The sequence below is a fragment of the Hydra vulgaris genome, chromosome 02, assembly GCF_038396675.1.
Source record: "Hydra vulgaris chromosome 02, alternate assembly HydraT2T_AEP".
In the NCBI taxonomy this organism is placed as follows: Eukaryota; Metazoa; Cnidaria; class Hydrozoa; order Anthoathecata; family Hydridae; genus Hydra; species Hydra vulgaris.
In genome coordinates, this window is record NC_088921.1 from 6,392,829 (window position 1) to 6,416,589 (window position 23,761).

The 23,761-nt window shown below is 27.0% G+C and overlaps 3 protein-coding genes across 3 annotated transcripts; 2 read left to right on the forward strand and 1 right to left on the reverse strand.

The window, feature by feature from the left end:
* The first annotated feature begins 484 nt into the window (after nucleotides 1–484).
* LOC136075771 (uncharacterized) lies at nucleotides 485–952 on the forward strand. The gene has a single exon (XM_065789208.1). The coding sequence runs from the start codon at nucleotides 485–487 to the stop codon at nucleotides 950–952; it is 468 nt and encodes a 155-aa protein (XP_065645280.1).
* A 12,636-nt stretch (nucleotides 953–13,588) lies between these two features.
* On the forward strand, nucleotides 13,589–13,930 carry LOC136075772 (uncharacterized). The gene has a single exon (XM_065789209.1). The coding sequence runs from the start codon at nucleotides 13,589–13,591 to the stop codon at nucleotides 13,928–13,930; it is 342 nt and encodes a 113-aa protein (XP_065645281.1).
* Nucleotides 13,931–15,546: 1,616 nt separating this feature from the next.
* Nucleotides 15,547–17,000, reverse strand: LOC136075773 (zinc finger MYM-type protein 1-like). Its single transcript, XM_065789210.1, has 2 exons — nucleotides 16,357–17,000; nucleotides 15,547–16,255 (listed from the first exon to the last, which is right to left on the reverse strand). The coding sequence occupies exons 1-2, from the start codon at nucleotides 16,998–17,000 to the stop codon at nucleotides 15,547–15,549; spliced, it is 1,353 nt and encodes a 450-aa protein (XP_065645282.1).
* Between the last annotated feature and the right edge of the window lie 6,761 nt (nucleotides 17,001–23,761).

Consider the following 23,761-nt stretch of genomic DNA (forward strand, 5'->3'; position numbering starts at 1 on the left):
TTGAAAAGGAAGGATTTGCTCGAAGTACAATATATGATAACCTAAAAAGACTTGAAACTGTTCAATCGTTTTCTGATAGAAAGCACCCTGGTCGTTCGACATAGAACTAGAGAAAAGAAAGTTGAATTAACGAGACTTGTCAACAATCGAAAAGGGGTCAGACAGAGAAAAATAGGTATTAAATTCGGTGTAAATCAATCGACAATTGGTCATCAGTTAAAAAAAATGAATATTAAATATAAAAAACGTGAAAAGACTCCAAAATACACTATAGAACAACAAATAAAGGCAAAGAAAAGAAGCAGGAAACTAGTTAACCAACTCTATAACACAAAATCGCTTCTAGTCATCGATGACGAAAAATACTTTTGTTTTGCAGGGGACAACATGCCTGGAAATTCTGGATACTACACAAACAACAAAAAGACATGCCCAGAAAGTGTTCGTTTTATAGGAAAAGAGAAATTGCCAAAAAAAATTATTAATGTGGATAGCCATATCTGACCGTGGTATGTCCGAGCCATTGTTTCGCACTTCCAAGGCTGTAGCAATCAATTCATCAATCTATTTTAATGAATGTTTAGAAAATCGACTTCTTCCATTTATTCAAAAGTATCATGGAGACTTTAACTGTTTATTTTGGCCAGATTTAGCAAGTTCTCATTATTCTAAAGATTCTCTAAACTGGATGGACCAATATGTCTATTACGTTGATAAAGAATCCAATCCCCCAAATGTGCCTCAAGCACAACCAATTGAAAATTTTTGGGGACATTTGGCACAGAAGGTTTACAAGGGAGATTGGCAAGCTTCAACAGAGCAAGTTTTGATTGATCGCATTAAACTAAAACTACAAGAAATTGATTTAAACTTTTTACAGTCGCATATGAAAGGTGTCAGAGCAAAGTTGAGATCAATTGCAGATGGTGGTGTTTTTTCATATAAAAAATAATATATTTTTATTAAAAGATAAATGCTTTATTTAAAGAAAATATAATAGTAGTTTGCTTTTTTAATTATAAATAAGTTATTGACGTTTTTATTTTGTCCGATAACTTCCGCATTACCCGTTAGTGCACAGATGATTAATTGATTCGCTGCTAAATTTTAGTTTCCTAGTATGTTCTCCGAATATATTTTTGCATGAAGAGGATCTTAGGAAGTGAAAATGTTTGTTGCATATTTGAAGGAAAAAGTTCTTGAAAGAATTCGGAAGTTTATCATGAAGATAATCTCATGCAAATAAACAATTTAAAAAAGTAATATTGTCGCTCAGCCTAAGAACTTTTGATAATTTATACAGCAGAGAAACATTGTCAAATAAGAAATTTTGAAAGTGAATAATTTTAAGAGCTTTTTGTTTTGAAGTAAAACTAGTTGGTTGAAGCAACGTTTTTTTTTACCCCAAATCTGACATTCATACCCAAGGTGCGATCCAAATTAGCCATGATAAATACTCATAAGTGTTTCAAAATTTACGAAATGTGTGATCTTGGCTTACATTACAACTGATCGGCTTAGCTTAGTCTGTAAGTAAGTTTGATGGTAATTAAAAGAAACACTCTCATCCAGCCAAACTCCAAACTACTTCACAATTTTTGACAAAGTTAATATTTTTCCATTAATGTTAAAAGTGCATTGTTCCTTGTGTTTTTGGTTTTTGGTTTTGAAGACAACTATTTTAGTTTTTGAAGCGTTTAGTGAAATTTTGTTTGCTCCCAGCCAATTAATAACAGATAATATGGCCTCATTAGTTTTTAACTGCATTTTTTCAAGAGAATCTTCAACAATTAACAGGTTAGTTTCATCGGCGAAATGGTATGTTAAAACATTAATGCAGGTATTTAGTTCGTTGATGTATACAAGGAAAAGCAGTGGCCCCAATATTGACCTTTGAGGAACTCCCAAAATTTTAGTTTGATTAATGAAGATAGTTCCTTAACTGTAACGTATTGAAGTCTGTTATTTAAGAAAAACGACTTCTTCCATTTATTCGCAAGTATCATGGAGACTTTAACTATTTATTTTGGCCAGATTTAGCAAGTTCTCATTATTCTAAAGATTCTCTAAACTGGATGGACCAATATGTTTATTACATTGATAAAGAATCCCAAATGTGCCTCAAGCACAACCAATTGAAAATTTTTGGGAACATTTGGCACAGAAGGTTTACAAGGGAGATTGGCAAGTTTCAACAGAGCAAGTTTTGATTGATCGCATTAAACTAAAACTACAAGAAATTGATTTAAACTTTTTACAGTCGCATATGAAAGGTGTCAGAGCGAAATTGAGATCAAGTGCAGATGGTGGTGTTTTTTCATATAAAAATAATATATTTTTATTAAAAGATAAATGCTTTATTTAAAAAAAATATAATAGTAGTTTGTTTTTTTATTTAAAAATAAGTTATTGACGTTTTTTTATTTATAAATAAGTTATTGACGTTTTTATTAAGGTATTTATTTCTTAAACATGTCATTTTCTGCTTTATTTCTCGATTTTCTTTAGATTAATGAAAGACTAACATTTTTTGAAACATTTGTTTTCAGGTGTGCTTTTCTGATGAATCCACGTTTCAGATCTTGGACGACAAAGCCTCATTTGTGCGACGAAGGGTGGGTGAAAAATTTAATCCAGACTGCATTATCGAGACAGTAAAACATCCATTGTCAATTATGGTGTGGTCCGTTATACGTGGTAAGGGTACGGGAAGGTTTTGCATAGTCCAAGGGACAATAAGGCAGGACCAATACAAAGAAGTTTTGGAGCAAAAGCTCATTCCTCAAGTCTCGGAAGGATTTCTAGATGGCAAATTTATGTTTATGCAAGATTCTTCCCCATGCCATACGGCAAAATCCATTAAAAAGTTTCTTGGAGAGAAAAAAATTCAACTGCTGGATTGGCCAGGAAATTCCCCGGATCTTAATCCTATAGAAAACCTGTGGGAGCTATTAAAACGGGAAGTTTCTTCAAAAGAACTGGTGACAAATAAAATCCAGCTTATTGAAAAAATAATTGAAGGTTGCATTGAAACCCTCACATAAAACAAAACGTAATTTTATTTTTATTCCAAAAAATTGAAAACAAAAAATAATAAAACAAATCACGGCGGTTTTTTTTGATAATTTTTCTCCCACTTGCTAAGTTTTACCATAGTCAATATAATATGACATAGTTATATTAGAAGGTTAACTTCTATTGACAAGGTTGTTTCATATTTTATCAATTTTTGAAATTAAACTCGCGAATCGATTTATAAGTTGACCATTTATATAAAGATAAGTTTAAGCAAAAAAAAAAAATATGTATATATAATTTTTACAGTCCATGCCAGTTCTTTTTTTTTTTTTTTTTTTTTTTTTTGTATTTTATTTGCCGATTGAAAATAATTTACACTCGTAATTTAGAAAAACAAATATTTACATGACTGCGGCTTGAAGAAGACAAAATTCATCTTATCATTAAGCCCCCCCTAAAAAAATGCATATTCATCAAATAAAATGTTTTAACAAAATGCAAAAAATAAAATATATAACGTTTAAAATATTTAGTAATTCAAAGAGTATTTATATTTAAGAACTGATTAGTAAAATAAGATGATATAGAAGTATTAATATTACAAAAAGAATTTACAATAACTTTTTTTAATAAAAATTGAAATTATAAAATTTTACAATATTTTTAGTAATTAGTATTTCAAATAATAAAACTTAAAAAAATCGTTTGTAAATTCAAAACTTATAAGATAAGAAATACATTTACAATAGCAGACTATTGTTTAGAATATTAAATATAATATTAAAGAGTAATTAGTAGGTTAATTTTTGTTTTTGTTTGCTAGTTTAAAAAGCTTTTTAGAAGAACTTTAATTCATTTTCATGTATCATCAGTAATTGCTTAAGTTTTGTTTTAAACTGGTTTAAAGAATAATTAGATTTCAGCTCATTATTTAATATTGTATTCCACAGCTTAGGACCTCGGTTAGCAATTGAGAATTTGGTTGCTGAATAATGTGTTTTGGATTGAATGTAATTGTTTTTTGAAAATCTGGTAGGGTATATGTGGTTTATTTTTTCAAAAAGTGAATTAAATAACATTGGTGATATTTTTTTATCAAGTTTAAACATGAAGATAAGAATATGGTAAAGGTTTAGTTTATATACATTTAGAATATTAAGTTTATTAAATAATGTTTGAGTGTGAGAGAAACGGTCTACGTTTGTAATTATCCTTATAGCCTGTTTTTGTTTACTAAACAGTTTTTTTACTTTTGTTGCGTTTGTGCTGCACCAAGCAACGTTTGCATAATTTAAGTAGCAATGAATTAAAGAAAAATATAAGTTTTTTAAACAAGATAGATTTAAAAACTGCTTGGCTTTATACAAAACACCTATATTTTTTGATATTTTATTTTCAATTAGACCTATGTGGTCCCTCCAGGTTAAATTTTCATCCAGAACCACACCTAAAAATTTTATTGATTGCTCTCTTTTTAATAATGCGTTATCAATAAAAAGATCAGGAAGTTTTAATGGAATATCTTGTTTTTTATGAAGACGATGGAACAAAGTGTATTTGGATTTATTGATGTTCAAAGATAGTTTGTTTGATTTGAACCATTGGGTTAATTTTTCAAGTTCTTTGTTTACTGTTTGAAATAATTTACTGATATCTTTACTAGAATGAAACAAGTTTGTATCATCTGCAAACAAAATTAAGTTTAAAATGTTAGAAAATTTATATAAGTCGTTAATATAAACGAGAAATAAAAGTGGTCCTAAAATTGATCCTTGAGGAACACCACAGGTGATTGACTTATATTCCGTTTTTCCGCTATCATATGAAATAAACTGCTTTCTATTAGACAAGTAACTATCAAACCAGGACAAATTAGTATTTATTATACCATAACTTTTCAGTTTGGATAGAAGGATTTGATGATTGACAGTGTCAAAAGCTTTACTTAAATCGATAAATACACCTAGGGTATACTTGTCTTCATCAAACCCTTTAAATATATCATGAACAAGGTGAGTGATTGCATGATCAGTTGAATGACCAGATTTAAATCCAAACTGTTTATGAAAAAGAATATTATTAACATTTAAAAAGGAATATAGTCTATTATACATAACCCGTTCTAATATTTTAGAAAAACAAGAAAGAATTGAGATTGGTCTATAATTCGTAACATCGGAAGGATCACCTGATTTTAACACTGGAATGACTTTTGCAATTTTTAGGTTATCTGGAAAAACGCCTTGTTTTAGAGATAAATTAAAAATATGTAGTAATGGAATTGTAATTTGTTTTATTGATTTGATAATGACATTACTACTTATATCATCAAATCCTAAACTTTTATTGGGTTTTAATAAAGAGACTGCGTCTCGTAATTCTTTTTCTGTAAGTTTATAATTAGACATAACATTAAGGTTGGTTGAGGATAAGTACGAACTAAAGTGTGATTGGAGTTAGTTCGATTTTGGGCAAAAATGATGGGTGTTTTAAACGCCTGGCGGGGACCTTAAGATTTATCCTATAAAATTTTTTATTCTAATAGATAATATATGAATACTAATTACATAAAAGAAACATGTTGAAAAAATTGAGAAATTATTCTACAGAATCTTCTGAAATTAATTAAAAAAAAATTTTCTTTACAAAGACCTATTTTGTAACTCAGTGGCGTATTTTATAACTCGCAGGCGTATCTTAATTTTTTCAAATTCTTTTATGTAAATAAAATAGTAATACTGTAAAGTTTACTTTAACCATGCAACCCCAGAAAAAAAATTATTGATTTCTGGGGTATCTTTCTTTGCAAAGAAAGATACCTTAGATTTATTATTGTGTTAAAGTTATGTAAATAAATGAATTAAAAAATATATAAATATTTAATAAAACTGTTAAATTTATATTATTAGTAGTATTTTTTATATATACAAACAAATTAAATGTCATTAAATTGTGCTATAAAAAATATTGACAGAAATGTCATGCAAAAGTTATTTTAAATAAATACTAATTCTTTTTTTATTACTTTTATCTTGAACTAAAATTTTCCAGATTTAAAGAGGTTTAATTTAAAATTTATTAACAAAATCACTCTTTCAACCCTATCAAACGTACGATATAACATCTATATTTAAATTTTTACGCATCAATTAATAACATAACACCGACATAATAAATTTTAAAATTCCATAATGGTTTCAGAGTCATCTTTTTGATTGAAAAAACAACTCTTAGATAGATTGAAAAAACAACTCTTAGATAGCCTTCATCCATGATAAATCATATGATCTAAAAAATTCCCGCACGCATCCTAATATATAAATCTACAATTCCAGTTTACAACATATATCTTCTTTTAAGTGATGCCGTAAATATATTTGTATTTTGTAAAAAACCAGACATTTTGATGATTATTTAGCTTGAAACTACTATATAACTCTAATTTAGAAATATAGTGGTAAACTGGAATTTGAGATGAACTAGAAAGCTCTCTTTATGAGTAATAATAATAATAGTTAATAACGTCATCATGTAGTCTATCAAGCTGATTATTTTTAGTTTTAGTACTAGTTTTTAAAAGAAATTGAATTTCAATATCTATATAACTTTTAACTAGCAGATTTTATAAAAAAAACAATGATAAATGCTTGAACTTTATTTTCTATTTAACGAAATTAAAATACTATTACATAACCGTAAATTTTATTTTATTTTGCAATTTTTTGAAAAAAATAATTGCAGATGTTTTGGATCAAGTTTCGAAAAATTTTGGTATTTTTTAAAAAAAGCATTTGGGAGAAAAACAATAAAAAATAACCGCCGTGAATAAGAAAAAAGAAGAAAAAAATTCAAATATCTGAAAATAAATACTGTATATTAAATATATATGTCAGGAATTGAGATTATGCACTTTAGATTGCCGTTTAAATGATAAAATGCTTTTTAGTTTTTAAATATTATATATAAAACATATTATACTCACCCAAGAGATATTTACTACGTTGATTTTTAACCAAAACATGTTTTATATTAAGTTAGAAACAACTTTTTTTTTCCACAAATTTTTATTAAATAAATGGCCAGACTTTTAAAAAATAATAAAACTCGCTGTATTCCAGCGTAAAGTGATAAAAACATGGACTGAAAAAATATAGCACATGCGAATACATTTTTACTTTTGAAAATATGCCTGTTGAAAAATTGAATTTTTTTTACGGAAAATTAAGTAAAATCCTATTTCTGCTTCATGACACATGCTTAGTAACATGGTTGAAAATTTTTGCAGGACTCTATAAAGACCCAATGTTCTGCAATTGAAAAAAAGTATATTTGATTTACTTTTTTATATATTTTCAATCCTGCAAAAATCTTCAAATTTTTAAATTTTTCAAATCAATCATAATCTTTTAAATTTTTCAAATCAATCAAAATCTTTTAAATTTTTCAAATCAATCAAAATCTTTTAAATTTTTCAAATCAATCAAAATCTTTCAAATTTTTCAAATCAATCAAAATCTTTTAAATTTTTCAAATCAATCAAAATCTTTTGAGACTTTCTCTTTTCATTATTGAGTAATTCGGTTAACTCAAATAAAAATGGCTCTTTGATATTAATAAGCGGGCAGGTAGCATTTGAGTTGCTTATTTCTGACATATCTGTTGAAAAGTAAATTAAAAAAGTCAGAATATATTTTGATAAAAAAAAGTTTAGCACAACTTAATTACTCATTTATTCACTGTTATATAAATTTTTCAACTACTGCAAGGGTTAGTAAGGGCAAAAGTTTGGCGCCTTAAATATTCTCAAACTTAACATTCATCTAGTTTCACAGTTCATGTATAAAACAAAATGTGGACTGTCTCCAAAACTTATTTAGAAGAAATACTCCATAAGTATTCTACAAGATTTGCAAAAACAACTTTGTTGTACCAACTTGTTTGTAATTTGTTGTATCTTATTCAAAACTGAGTTCTTATTCAATTCAAAATCGCGGGCCATTTCTATGGAAAAGTTTTTTCTCTGCAACAATGATTGAAAAGTTTTTTCAATCATTGTTGCAGAGAAGAATATTTTGCTTAATCAGTTTAAAATCAAATCAAAGCGGTGTTTACTACACACGGATGTTGATTTGTTTTGTTTCTTTTAAAATAGATCAATAAAATAAAATCATCTAAAACACTACTCTCGCCTGCTGAATAAACTGGGGAGGGGTGGGGACGCTTAATAATTTTTTATTACTTTTCCGACCCCTCCATAGTGGGCCATGTAGTGGAAAAAAGTATAAAAAAATATTCTCAAAAATGACATAGTTATATACCATTTTATAGCTTAAACATCCGGCATTTATAAAATGTATATATTTCTGTGTAACTGACATGCCATTTGCATTTTAAATAAACTGGAGAGGGGTGGGAAAGCTTAATAACTTTTCATTACTTTTTGACCCCTCCATAGTGGGCCATGTGCTGGAAAAAAGTATAAAAACAATATTCTCAAAAATGACCATTTTATTTTATTTTGAACTTCCGGCTTTTATAAAATGTATATATTTCTGTGTAGCTATCATGCCATTTGCATTTTAAACTGTTAATAGAAAACGTTGGTTTTTTTAAATTTTTATTTTTTCTAAATTTAATTTTTAATATGTTTCTAAAATTGTTATTGAACTTTAAGACTTCATTTTTTTATTGCATAATTAAATAAAAGTTTTTAAAAATTAAATCAAATGAGCTATAGGAAAACTATTTTGCATGCAAGCTACATCAAATAAATTGATTTCTAATTAAGGCGTACGTAAAGTACTTTTTTTAGTGAAAATTTCATTTAAATAATTGTCGGTAGATGTCAGCTGCTTCACTATAAATGATTTTTACAAGTTTCATCTTTGGGGTAGGGGACCAATATTCTGGCTTTGTTTTGTGTTCTTAGGCTCCAATCATCACAATTTTTCAGCAAAACATCTTTCTTATCACATTAAAATGAACATATAAATGTTTGGAGCTTGTTTCATATCTGGTTGTCCAAATGTCTCATGAATAAAATATTTTTTGTATTTATAGGCCGAAAATGAAATATTGATATCTATGCATTTATTATGCATAAACTTAATAATCTAGAAACTTCTGACTCTGGTATTGTGGACAAACTTATGGATGCTATGAACTTGGATTGCAACAAGCAGCAATTAGGAATTATAATAACGCATCTATGATTTGAAATACCACTCGATTTTAAGAAAAGAATAAAAAATGGCTGCCACACCATGTTCCTGAAGATTTAAATGTAACACCAATTATTTATTGGAAGACCAATTTTAAGACAAACTTTGATGACTACTCTACTAAAACTGAAAAACATTAAGTTAGTCACTTTACTTAAATTTATTTTGCTTCTGCGTTACAATTTGCTTCAGAAACTTAAAGGAGAAAAGAAAATCCAATTGAAAAAACCTCAAAAAAAGATTGTAGAATGTCAAAAGATGAAGCTCTTTGCCTTCTTTTAGATGCTAGAATGACAAAAGCTTTCTACCAAATTATTCGAAATCAAGCAGTTGAAAAGGGAGTTGATATATATCATCCATAAAATGATGTTCGGGATGCAAATCTGTTATGCTAATCTGCAGATATATCTGTCTCAGACTTTTCAGCTGAAATAAAACTGCAAGCTTTGGTAGATCATACAGCAAATAAAATATGCAAGACACAGTGTAATGTCCTTAGCACTGAAGGCACTCCAGTTAGACTTTTTCTGAGATGCAAAATCGGCTTTGATGGTGCCACAGGACAGTCCATATATAAACAAATATTGCAAGGAACAGTAACAAGAAATTTAAACAATGAGCAGATACTGAAGTTGATATAAATAATAAAAAATTCAAAATACATCATATAATACCAACTACTATTAATGATAAAAAAAGTTTACACTGCTCTTTCAAATGTTACAAATTTTGGTCAATGCTGTACTATACGTGGGGCAAGTCCCAAAACATTGAACCATCTCTAGCCTTTACTCAACCAAGAGCCCTAAGTCAGGGGGTGTTTTAAGTCGGAGATGGCATCTCCTAGCCTTTGTCAAAAAAGGCATATCCTACAAGGCAGCAGGACATGAAGCAGATTGTACTGGGTTACATGTTACCAGTAGCAGGGTAACCTGACCTGACAACTATTCTTAACAATTCTTAAAAAAAAAGAAGCGTTTAAACATCCGGTAAAATAAGTTTTCGCAAATTTTTTTACTTTTTAAACTGTTTCATGTTCATCTTCTCATTTTACACTGTGTTTCATCAATAAAGACTCATCGGAAATAAAAGATCAAATTAATAAAATTTCAATTTATACCAAAAATTAAATTACAGGAAGTCGCAAATGTTTTAACTACTGTAAATTTTGACACCTTTGTTGGATTTGCTGACACAATTATAAAAAGAATTCTTCGGAAATGATTACTTATGCTTTTTTAGAATAATATTTTTTTAAAAAAGGGAGACTTAATGTAACTATTATTTGAGCTCATTTATTTTTATAGTTTTTTAGGAGAAACTCATTGTCGTGCCTGCATTAAGAAATTAATTCCGATTTTTTGTTTAATAAACATTCTTGGTTTGCGTGTGTAATTATTTCAAATTTTTCTTGAAGTATAGTATACATTTTTTGGAAATATTGTTATATGGAGGGGCTGTTTTAAGGTAGGACCAATTCCGTATAAAATCATCAATATTTTTATCTTTTAACTCCCATATATATTTTGACAGCATGGTGTCTTTTGAATACTTTTTATTTTTAAAAGATTGCTTATGATTGGCAAAACGTTTTTTCCTTTCACCCTCTGTTATGCCAATATATTGTTTATCAAGTACATTCTTGGAGGAAACAAAACATTTGTATACCACATTTTTTGATAAACAACTTCCACTCATTGGACAATTGTTTTTTTGTTTACAATTACAAATTACAAGAGGAATTGAATACATTTTCATTAGAGGAGTTTTGGTTTAGCCTGTTATTAATTTAAATCAGGATTTGTTTTAGAATTTGGGGTGGATGATTTATGTTAATATTAATATACAATAATTCCTCGTTTGGTTTTTGAAAGGCTTATATGAATTTTCAGAGAGGTTAAATGTGACATCAAGAAAGTTCACAATTTTTAAATTTATGTTTATTTCGATTTGAAAGCCAATATTTTAAAAAATATTTATAATATCTATTCTAATTTTATCGAGCTGTGGACCAGATCTTTTACGCATTACTAATAAACTATCGTCTCGATAAAGGCCTAAATCATTTATATTGATTATTTTACTTAATAAATCTAAAACGTATAGTCCAACAAATTCACAAATCTCTGCTCCATCATAACTGCCCATTGTTACATCAAAGCAGTCATGTATGTTTTTCTTTTTCCTTATTAAAATAAAGTAAGGTTTTTCTACAATGTTTTATTATAGGGATTGTTTCTTTAAGAATAACTGTTTTTTGATTTGATATTAATGATTTTTACCCTTCAATAACCTGCAGTTATTGAATGGTAAAAATCATTAATATTAAAATGAATAAATGTACAGTCATTTTTATTTTTCGATTATGGAGAACCAATTTATAACATCAATGGTATTTTTCCATTGTTGCAAATTTAATTTATTTCTAAGAATATTATTAAATTTGTCCAATTTAATTTTGCTTACATGTCCAATCTCACTTTTTGAGGGAACCAATAACCTACAAGAAAGTTTGCTTTGAAATTTTGGTTTATGGTCTTTTAGTGTTAGGCTTGGGCAGGGGCAGTTGATTCGATACAGTCATTAAGGTTTATTTTTTTAGCAATACTTTGTGCTTCTAAATGAATTGCGTTTTCCAAATTTTTAGGGGCTTTTTCATAAGAACTAGTAATATTGTTGCGTAAAATTTTGTCATAGTTATCTGTTGTGAATTGGTAAATGTTATTTGTTTTATTAGCAAAAACCAATATATTAGGGTTTGATTTAATTTTTTAACATCTAACTTTAATTCTGTTTGAAATTCATTTTTTATAGGGCGAGACTTTATTGTTTAAATTAAATGCAATAGGTCAATTTCAAAATTTTCCAAATCGGCTATAAAAGGTGGGTTACTTTTTGGTTTAAATCCATAATTATCATTATCTTGGTTATTATTAAATACATCATTTGTGTTTGTTTTTGGTTTAAAAAAAAAAGAGCTTTCCAAAAAATTCTTTTAATAAAATGCTCAACTTTTTCAATCAAAGAAATAGTATAACTTCTTTCATCTAGTGTAGGTATATTTTTCAAAGAGTAATTGAAATTATTAGTTACCATATTTACACGGAATGTTAATATACAATTAAGAGTGCTCAACAAATGTTAATAAGCAACCTAATATATATAATTAAACAGTTTTAAAATGTATTCTACAAAATAGAGTGCTCAATGTTCTTAAAAGAACAAAGCAATTATAAATTAGTAAAAAATCACTTAACAAAAATTTTTCTCATTTTACACTGTGTTTCATCAATAAAGACTCATCAGAAGTAAAAGATCAAATTAAATAAATTTGGTTCAACCCCCCATATAGGAAAAATGTTTCCACAAACATAGGAAAAGTGTTTTTAAAATTGGTCGATAAGGATTTCCCGCCCTCTAATTAATTACATAAAATTTTTAATCGAAATACAGTCAAAGTTAGCTACAGTTGTACAAAAAATATGGAAAGAATTATAAAAGGTCACAATAATGCTTTGTTAAACAAAAAAGAAACCCTAAACGAAAAAAACAACAGAAAATTGTAATTGTAAACAAAAAAACAATTGCCCAATGAGTGGAAGTTGTTTATCAAAAAATGCACCTGATAAACAATATATTGGCATAACATATAAAATATATAAAATATTTTTGGTATTAATTGAAGTTTAATTAATTGTAAATTAATAAAAATCACTTAAAAAAATTTTTTTTTAAGTGATTTTTTAACATATATATATATGTATATATACATATATATATATATATATATATATATATATATATATATATATATATATATATATATATATATATATATATATATATATATATATATATATATATATATATATATATATTTATATATATATATATACATATATATATATATACATATATATATATATATATATATACAGCGGTGGCCAAAAATTAAAGACCACTCATTTTTTACTTGGTTTCTTAATCTTTAAATTAAAATTAAGAAGATTCTAATTGACATATTAAATTTTTTTTTTTAATATCTTGTTAATTAAAACATAAGGATTAAAGTGGTATAATTTTTCTAATCTAATTCTAATTAAATAGCGTTTAACTTATTAAAAAACTGATGAGTACTTATAAATCTTCTTTATATAAATTGGAAAAAATTTAACGACCACTTTCAAATCTTTAATTTGCACTTATTAAAAATAATAATCCATTATTTTTTTTAACTGTCTTAATTGCTTAATACGTTGGCTATAAAATAAAATGCCGAAACCTCAGTTTCGATATCAAATAAACATTTATTTTTTGAATTGCAATAAGGATATAAAAATATTGCAAAAATGCGTGCAAAGATCAAAGTAAAAGACAGATACGCGGCTCTTGTATTAAAAGAAGAAGGCTATGGCATCAGACAAATAGCAGAAAAGCTCGGAAGGTCTCACTCTTGCATTATTAACATAATTCAACGATACAAAGAGACCCGGTCAATTAATGATCGTCATAGGACTGGACGCAATAAAATTTCAAATGACCGTGATATTCGCTCGTTAGTGAGATTAATGAAAGAAAACAGACAAGCATCATCTGCAGACTTGTCTACGAAATGCACACTGTCAAACGGTCTGAAAGCAAGCCCTAGAACTGTGCGAAGAAGGGTCCTCCACAATTTAAATTATCTATAGCGTGCTGCTGCAAAAAAACAACGCTTAAATAAAAAACAAAAATTTGCCACGAAAGAGTGGTGCAAACTACGTAAAAATTGGTCAACAGATCAGTGGAGCTGTGTGGTTTTTAACGATGAAATGAACGTTGAGGTAGACAACAGAAAAGGTCGCGTAATGTTGCGTAGACTTCCAAGCGAACGGTTCAATGAATCATGCATTTTGAAACAAACAAAACAAGGCAGGGGTTCAATAGGCATTTGGGCCTGTATGAGTGCCTGTGGAGTTGATATTTTTCATTTATTCGATGGTAGACTCAACAAAGAAAGGTACATCAAAATTTTGGAAAACTCGCTTATTCCTAGCATTGATTTATGGCAGTTGCAAGATGGATTTATTTTCCAGCAAGATAATGCGCCGTGTCATAAAGCGCATGTTGTTAGCGATTGGTTCAATTCTAATAAAATTCAAGTGCTTCCATGGCCTGCCAATAGTCCAGATTTGAATCCAATAGAGAATTTATGGTCGTGGCTTGATCACAAGCTTGGTAAAGAACAACTTTACAATTTGAAAGATTTGAAATCTTCTATCTCTCATCATTTGAAAAATGTGCCTGATGAAGTAATCAAAACTTTAATGAATTCTTACTAGTCAATCTTTTATAATATATATATATATATATATATATTATATATATCTATATATATGTATATATATATATATATATACATATATATATATATATAATATATATATAAATATATATATATATATATATATATATATAATGTATATATATATATATATATATATATTTATATAAATATATATATATATATATATATATATATATATATATATATATATATATATATATAGATATATATATATATATATATATATATATATATATATATATATAGATATATATATATATATATATATATATATATGTATATGTAAATTATGTTAGTGTATTTTACAAATAGAGTGCTCAATGTTCTTAAAGAACAGAGCAATAATAAATTAGTAAAAAACACTTATCTAACTTTTATCTTCGACTTGCAGTTTCACCATTGCTGGATCATCAGGAAGCTTTCTGATGATCCAGCAATGGTGAAACTGCAAGTCGAAGATAAAAGTTAGATAAGTGTTTTTTACTAATTTATATATATGTATATATATATATATATAATATATATATATATATATATATATATATATATATATATATATATATATATATATATATATTCATATATATGTATATATATATATTTATATATAAATATATATATATATATATAATATATATATATATATATATATTTATATATATATATAATATGCAGTGGCGGCCGGTGACAATAAACTTTGGTGGGGCCAGCAAATATTAACCAAAAAATATCGCAACGACTCACTTTCAGCGTAACTGATACTTAGGTGTTTATGAGGAATTTTTTGGTCGCTAGCGTTTTTTGATTGGTTGAGAGAGTTAAGCGCTAGCATACTCCCAAAATAAAGCATAAGTATTTAATGGCATTGAATCTTTTAAACCTACGTAACACTATAATTTTCATAAAGGTATAATATATTTTGAAATAAAGAATGATGTTAAAAACAATGATTTAAGCATATTATTTATACAAATATTCTGCTCTTCTCTGTTTCATAAGAGAAAACATTTCAATTACTTTTTGATTAAACTGATCAATATCCTGTAAATAATCTTTATGTATTGATAGTACAGCTAATGCATTCAACCGATCTTGACCTGTGGAATTTCTCAAAAGTGTCTTAATTCTTTTTAAAGTACTAAAACACCGTTCAGCATCGGCTGTAGACACAGGTGTGACTAAAACAATCTCTATCAACTTCGATACTTCAGAAAATGTTTCAATCAAGTTATTTTCATGCATAAACTGGGATAGGGCATTAATGGTGCCAATATCACTAAAAACAGCATTTTCATATAAAACGGTTAGTTCGGACATTAACTTAACTTCACTCAGCATTGGAAAGTTTGTTAGAATATTTTTTATATGATTCCGAGGAAATTGTTGTCTATTAAATTTGAAATTTTTCGGATCCAAAATTGAAAATGATTTAAATATTTCAATGCTTCTAAACCTGTCGCTAATTTCGTTAATAACTTTATCACAAGCATCTTTAGCATCTTCTATTAGTAGTTCGATTGATGTGTTTCGTTTCATTCGGTTTTCATGCATTTCATCGCAATCGTTAAGAATCGATCCAGAAACATTATCAGTGATGCTATTTCGCACAAAATTTATAGATAACTCAAATTTTTCAAAAGCCTCCTTGATTGTAATAGTGTTGCTGTTACTTGATTGCAATATATTGTAAAGTACATCAACATGTTTTAAAATTGAATAAAAAAAGATAAAAAAAAGTTGAACTCTAAATCTTCCAAACGTTTTTTGAACCCAACAGATTGCCACACGCTTGTATCATCCCATCCTTCATCGTTTATAATTTTATCAAAACATTCCCCAATCTTTGTTTTGTTTTCTTTTATGCAAGTAACTATTTTTGAACGAAAGTTCCATCGTGTTTCGCAAACTCTTGGTATCTGTTTAAAAGTAATTTCGCGAAGTAAATCATTTCGTTTTGGCGAGGATGTAAAGAACACGCCAAATCCACTTAAAGTAGAAAAAAATGTTCTTACTCGCTTATTCGACGAACAAACTTTTTTCAAAACTAAATTCAATTGGTGTGCATAGCAGTGAACATAATGGGCATTTGGGTAAACTTCTTTCATTAGACTTTGGACTCCATTCCTTGATCCGCTCATAACTGCTGCACCATCATAAGCCTGTGCAATTAATTTTTCCTTCAGACCAAAGCAATTTAATTCTTCTTTTAATACATTTGTAAGACCCATAGCAGTTCTATCCTGAACATCAATAAATGCTATAAATCTTTCAACTGGTTGATAACCTTTTAAATAACGCAAAATAATGACGAACTGAGAACGACAAGATACATCAGTTGTTTCATCTGCTTGCAAGGAAACAAATCTTGCTTTATCTATCTCACGTTTAATTTCTTCTATGTATACTTTATACATACATTATAGAATCTCATTTTGGTTTGTTTTCGAAGTATTTTTTGTTATTTTTGAATCTTTAAGATGATCGCTAAACGCACTATCCAATGTAGCTGTGTATGAAACCATATCTAAAACTACCCCTCGATTATTTGAGTCAATAGTTTCATCATGTCCTCTTAAGGGCAACTCGTGTACACCACAAAATTTTATACAATCTATAACCCTCGATAATGTATGTCTGTTTTTGTCAACTAATTCATTATGTTTTTTTATGCTAAGACTGTATCCAGCATCAATTGTCGATAAAATGTTTGTCTTTCCGAGCATTTGAAACTGCAACGAATTACTTATATGTGTTTTACTGGATTCGTGTTTTTGTATTCACTCAGAAAGATGTTTCATATCTTTACAGCCATTTTCTGCCCACAAGCTCTCGCCACCAAACAAAACACAATAAAAACAAATTAACGAATTTTTTTCATCACTAACACTTAACCATGATTTTTTTTCAAACCATGATACACAAAATGTTCGTGTTTTTTTACCATCAACTTGAGTTATACGAACACCTTTTGGTTGGTACGCCCTAAGATTTTTGATTACTAGTTTTTCTTGAAGACCCAATGACGAGAAACGTTTTGCCAATAAACTATCAATTTTGTTCATGTTAAATTATCTTATTAATGAACCTAAATTATTGTAATAAGATAACTTTAAACTATATTGTAACTAGAATATGACCTTGGCATGATTCAAAATTTTATCAACAGTAGTTCAGTCAAGAAGGACTCTTAATCTTAATTAATAATCGATAAAATAATAAAGAATGTAACATTACATACACATTTGACTCTCTGATGACGAAAGGTTCAACAAAAACAATAAAGATACTTTTACAACATAAAAAATTTTTTAAAGAATCTTTTCATAATAGAACACATATTTTAGTTAATTAAATCCATAATTCTTAAATACAACATTTAGAATGTCAGTCATAAATAATAGTAAACTTCTTAAGATTATTTACATTGTCTTTACATGCTTTAACAATTTTATGTAATTAAAGATAAAAACTTAATATCTGTTTGTAAGCATACATAAATATTTATATAGTTTTAGTTCTTTGACTTTAGCTTTATTCCCCCTCCCCCTCCAAAAAAAAACAAAACATTTCAATAAAATACTCTGATTTTTTTATTTCCATGGCAATGGTAAATGTCCAACATTTTTAAATAATCTAAACTTTGTATTTTTTTTTAAATTAGTTCCTTTTTGGAAGTAGCAATTATTGAAGCTTTATTATGAAATGCAACAGTACCACCAGTGGTAGAGTTTTTGTGATCGAAAAAAAATGTTCTTTATATCTTCTGTTGTTTGTACCTTTGTTGTATCGAACTAATAATAATATTGACTAATTTTAATTTACTTGAAAATCCAGTCTTTAAAACTTGTGTTTAATGCTTATTACCATGGTTGATATTGGCTCTGGTTCAGCGTCAATCCAATTGACAACTTAAAAGATAGAATGACTAAACTGCCACCAAACAATGTAAACAATTTTCAATTGCTGATTCATTATGCCACAGAATATGATACATAAGCTATTTGGAAGAAATACTTAAAACTTTAGCAATCCCTCATTGAGAAAAGAACAAGAATTTCAAAAGTGCAGTAGCTCTTATTATATTTGTAGAAATGACTAAACTTTCTCGTGTCACAACATATAAACTTGCCAAACAATACACAAATCAAGATCATCATTAATATGGCTGAGCCACAATTTTTTTCTCTGTAAGAAAAAAAAAAAAAGCTTTAAAATCTTTAAAAATAAATAAAACAATATATGTCTGAAAAATGTAGTTCACTAACAAGTATTATAAAATGTACAAGATTGTTGATAATAAAAGAAATGCAGGACTTTTCTGTGATATTTTAAAATCAATTTTCTAAACTATAAAATTTCCAATCTTATAATTTTTATTATTCCTGTTTATAATTATAGAATAAAATGACTTGTCCTAGAAAATCTAGTTTCTGAAAAATATTAAAAACTAATTTCTTTTACCTAACTGTATCTCTTTATACCAGTAATTTCTGTTACATTGTTTTAAATATCATATTTTTGCCATGTTCTTATTCCTGTTAATTTATACTCCTAATAACTACTTGGTAAATTTTATATTTACATATCCAGTTTAAGAAACTAATACTAAAACTGTTAATATTGCAATATAAACACTGTTAATATTCACAGTGAAATTCCAATATTAACTAATGTATAGTGTTTACATTATTTTTACAAATAAATGTTTACATTTAATGTTATAAAGTTTCCTAATATTACTGTACCTTATTGAGTCAAAAAAACTTCTAAACTAAATTCTTCACTCTTAAAATCGAGAATTAAAAATGGTGTATGAAGTTTTTAAAATTCGTGATGTTTTTTATGGTTCTTTTCTTTTCGGGCCAGTTCAATCAGGCCCTGCGGTGCGTTTTTTCGTCCCATCTGAAAGCACAATAAAATCTGCGCGCGCATCAAAAATAATATCACTACAAACAAAATAAATAGGGCCATTAAAAATCGGCCCATCCGATATTGGCAATGAATTAAAACAACGCTACAATACTTTGAATTAATTGCAAATAAACGTATTACTTATAAATTAAAATAGTTTAAAATTAGAACTAACTTAGAACTATTTATTTTTATAAAACTTGTTTGCAAATAGTTTAGGCTAATAATTGCATATTTGCATATATAAAAATACATATTAATATAATCAAATATTTTATCTTAAATAAATATAGGTGGGGCCGGGCCCCTTTGGCCCCAATTGACGAGCCGCCACTGATAATATGTATATGTATATTTTACTAATTTATTATTGCTCTATTTTTTAAGAACATTGAGCACTCTATTTGTAAAATACACTAACATAATTTACATATATATATATATATATATATATATAACTAAATATATATATATATATATATATATATATATATATCTATATATATATATATATATATATATATATATACATGTATATATATATATATATATACATGTACATATATATATATATATATATAGATATATATATATATATATATATATATATCTATATATATATATATATATATATATATATATATATATATATATATAGATATATATATCTATATATATATATATATAGATATATATATCTATATATATATATATATATATATATAGATATATATATATATATATATATATATAGATATATATATCTATATATATATATATATAGATATATATATCGATGGCTTATTCAAAAGGCCCCCCCCCCTCCTTATGGATCATCCATAAATGTATGCATTTTATACCATAATATTATTATTTATTTAGTACCTAAATTACAAGAGTAGTTAAACTTTTACTGTTTTGGCACAAATAACTATGAACTAAAATTTATATAGAATCAAAGCAATACAAAATTTACCTGGACAAGGTACTCCACTATTACAAGCCATAGTTTGAGAATTTGGCCCAGCGCAACCACCTCCTAATGTCGCTCCTAGACATAATCTAGTCTGAGTTTGAAATGGAGTTGTAGCAGGATTAGACTGACATGATTCAGAGCAACTACTCCATGCACCATAAGTACCTGTTTTTATAAAAATACTATTTTTTTAAATAAGCCATTTAATGAACAAACAAGTTGCAAAAAAAAAAAAAGAAGATCAAAACCTAGTTTAATTTTTATTTTTCAAATTATTTCAAAAATATTACTTTACATCGATTTGTGTTGATAAACTGATTATTTCAGTATTTGAACACTCACCTGGACAATAAATTTGCTTATTGCAATTTTGAGTATCAGTCAACACTGCTCCATTACAATTGCCATTAAAAGTAGCACCAACACATTGACGATTTCTTGTCTGAGTAGGTGAAGTGAAACATAACTGACAACTTGCTGAACATGTACTAATAAAATCTAAAATGTAACCAAAAACATATGAAAATGCACGCAGTAACAAACCTAACTACTATTAGGCTGATTTCCAAAAAAATTTTCTAGTTTTTAAAACCACTTAGTACTTAGGTCACTACAAAATTTTTTTTAAACTTATAATGCTCTCTTAAAACTCGTAAAATTTCAAAATCTTTCAAAATTCAATATTTTTTTAGAAATTTTGAAAAAAATATTTTCTTCAAACTTTATCCCGCAGCAAGCTGCTCATCGTTATAAAAATATAAGGACCTGAACCTGACTGTACCTATTTTTAACTATCATTTTTTCATTTATATTACAACTTTAAAGAAATAACAATTATATATTACATGCTAATAAATTTCACTTTTATAATTGTAAAAGAAACTATATGAGATGGACTTATAGAGAATCGAGGAATTTATTTTTATTTAAAAAGTTTATTTAATAATTTAAGAAAAGTAACACCTATTTATTAATAAGTAAATAAAAAGCACATTAATTTCGTTTTTATAATAAATGAAAGTTCCCTAGACAAGATACTTAAGTATTGCAGTTTTGAGTTTGAAAGCTTGTTCCAGGACAACCACCATTCAATGTAGCACCAAGACGTTGCCTAGTCTTAGTTTGAAATAGTGAAGCATTAGGATTCGACTGACAACTTTCTGAGCAAGCTCCCCATGCACTACATCCACCATAATTACCTATTGTTAAAAAAATTTATTTGCAAAAGCTATAAATATATCTATTTTTACCGGTGGATATGTATTTATATTTTTTGCAAAAAAGCATTGATAATCAAAACTCATTCAGATACTGTCTTGGAAAACAGTTGAATATGTTTGCAAACATATAAAAAAAATTCAGATATAAAACATCTCACCTGAACAACGAACATTTTGATAAAAATGTTCCTTGTTCAGGTGAGAGATGTTCCTCGTACAAAGTTGTTGATCATTTAAACTGACATTATTACAGCCTACATAATTTAGATTCCACATAGAAGTACCAATACAAGTTTGGCTTCTATATTGGTATGGACCATTGACTTGACTGTTACAGGAGGCAGAACAGGCACTCCAAGAACCCCAACCACTCAATATTCCTATTTTGATATTTTAGGAATAATTAATAGAGCAACCATAGTAAAAAAATACAATACTATTTGTTTTTGCATGTTTTAATTAAATTAGCATAATGTTTTATGTTACATTGCTATATAGTTGTTTAACATATTTATCATTATTTGCATGACTAAACATAAATGTAGCGATTGTTATTGAAACATTTACTAATGAATATAATAAAATTAACAAAATAACATATGAAATGTAGTTGGATTTAACTCCAAGATCTTAAACATTAAATTTATTTTATGTGCAAGACATTTGTTTCAAAGTAAAAATTGAATCAAAATGGTTTATTTTTTTCTTTAAACAAATTTGTGTTATTAAATAATATAATTTTGTTATAATTTAATTATTTTTACTTATTTATTTTAAACAATAAACAAAGCATACTTTAAACAATAAGCAAAGCCAAGCATATAATTAAAAAACATTTTATAATATTACCTGAACAAAGAACCTGGATTACGGTTTTGAGTTAAAACTTGTCCGTTACATTTACCACCTAAAGAGGCTCCGAGTACTGGTTTGTGTTGGCACAGTATAATCCAGTTGACAAGAAACAAAACTGCAGCTTTAATGATAATAAGCATACTAAAATTCACAATAAATATAATAATTATTATATTATTATTATTATAATAAATATTATAAATATTAAAAAAAATATTGTAACATTTTATCAAATCTAATGATTCTAAAAAAATATATATTTAAAAAAATGCAAATAGGTAGTATCAGGTTTGTGACTACAATTATACGGTTCCCAAAACATAAGGTTTAATTGATTTTTATTCCCATAACTTATGTAAATTAAAATTTAAATATATTTACTTGATTACCATTTTATAAAATGTTGGTCTGCTTACATGAAAATTTAACTCAAAGAAAAAGCATTGACATTTTAGGAATGGTTTTTTCTTAATGAAACACATATTTACACAGTCACATATTTATTTGAATATCTTTCTTTTAAAATTGTGCAAAGTTTTAAATTTCTGCAAAGTTAGGCTATTTGATTACACTATAGTAAACTCTGTTTTAAAAAGAATAAGTCAGATTTAGCAACTGAAAACAAAAATCATAAAAAAGTAATAGGTTCTAAAATTACTCTAAAATTTTATTCACAAAAATATATAGCATACAGTTTTTCGAATGTTTTAGTTTACAACTTGCTGTCTATCGCACAGTGAAATAAATGAAACAACTTGGCATGTGCATTAGCTTGCAAATATAAATATTTTTGAGAAAGCCTGGTTATGTGTTTTTTTGCATAAAATAAAGTAAACATAAACTTTTAAACTAAAAAATATTTTTCTTTTCGTACTAAATTGAAAAAAAAAATTTTTTTATTTGCAGCACTTATGCAGCCCAAACATTACAATGAACAATGAACAATTTTCATATATATGAAATAAATAAACAGGGTGCCTGCTCAGAAAAATCAATAAGTGTCCATCCCCCATTACTTATTAGAATTTTACATTATTACAATTAGAATTTATAAAGAATATATTTTGAATCGTTAACTCAAAGCCATGATACAATAATATTTGCTACCACTAAAAAACCTTTTAAATTAGTCTATAAATAAAAAAAATATAAATGGTTTAGAAATGACCTACCATACCGTTATAATACTTTATACTTTTATTTATATAAAATT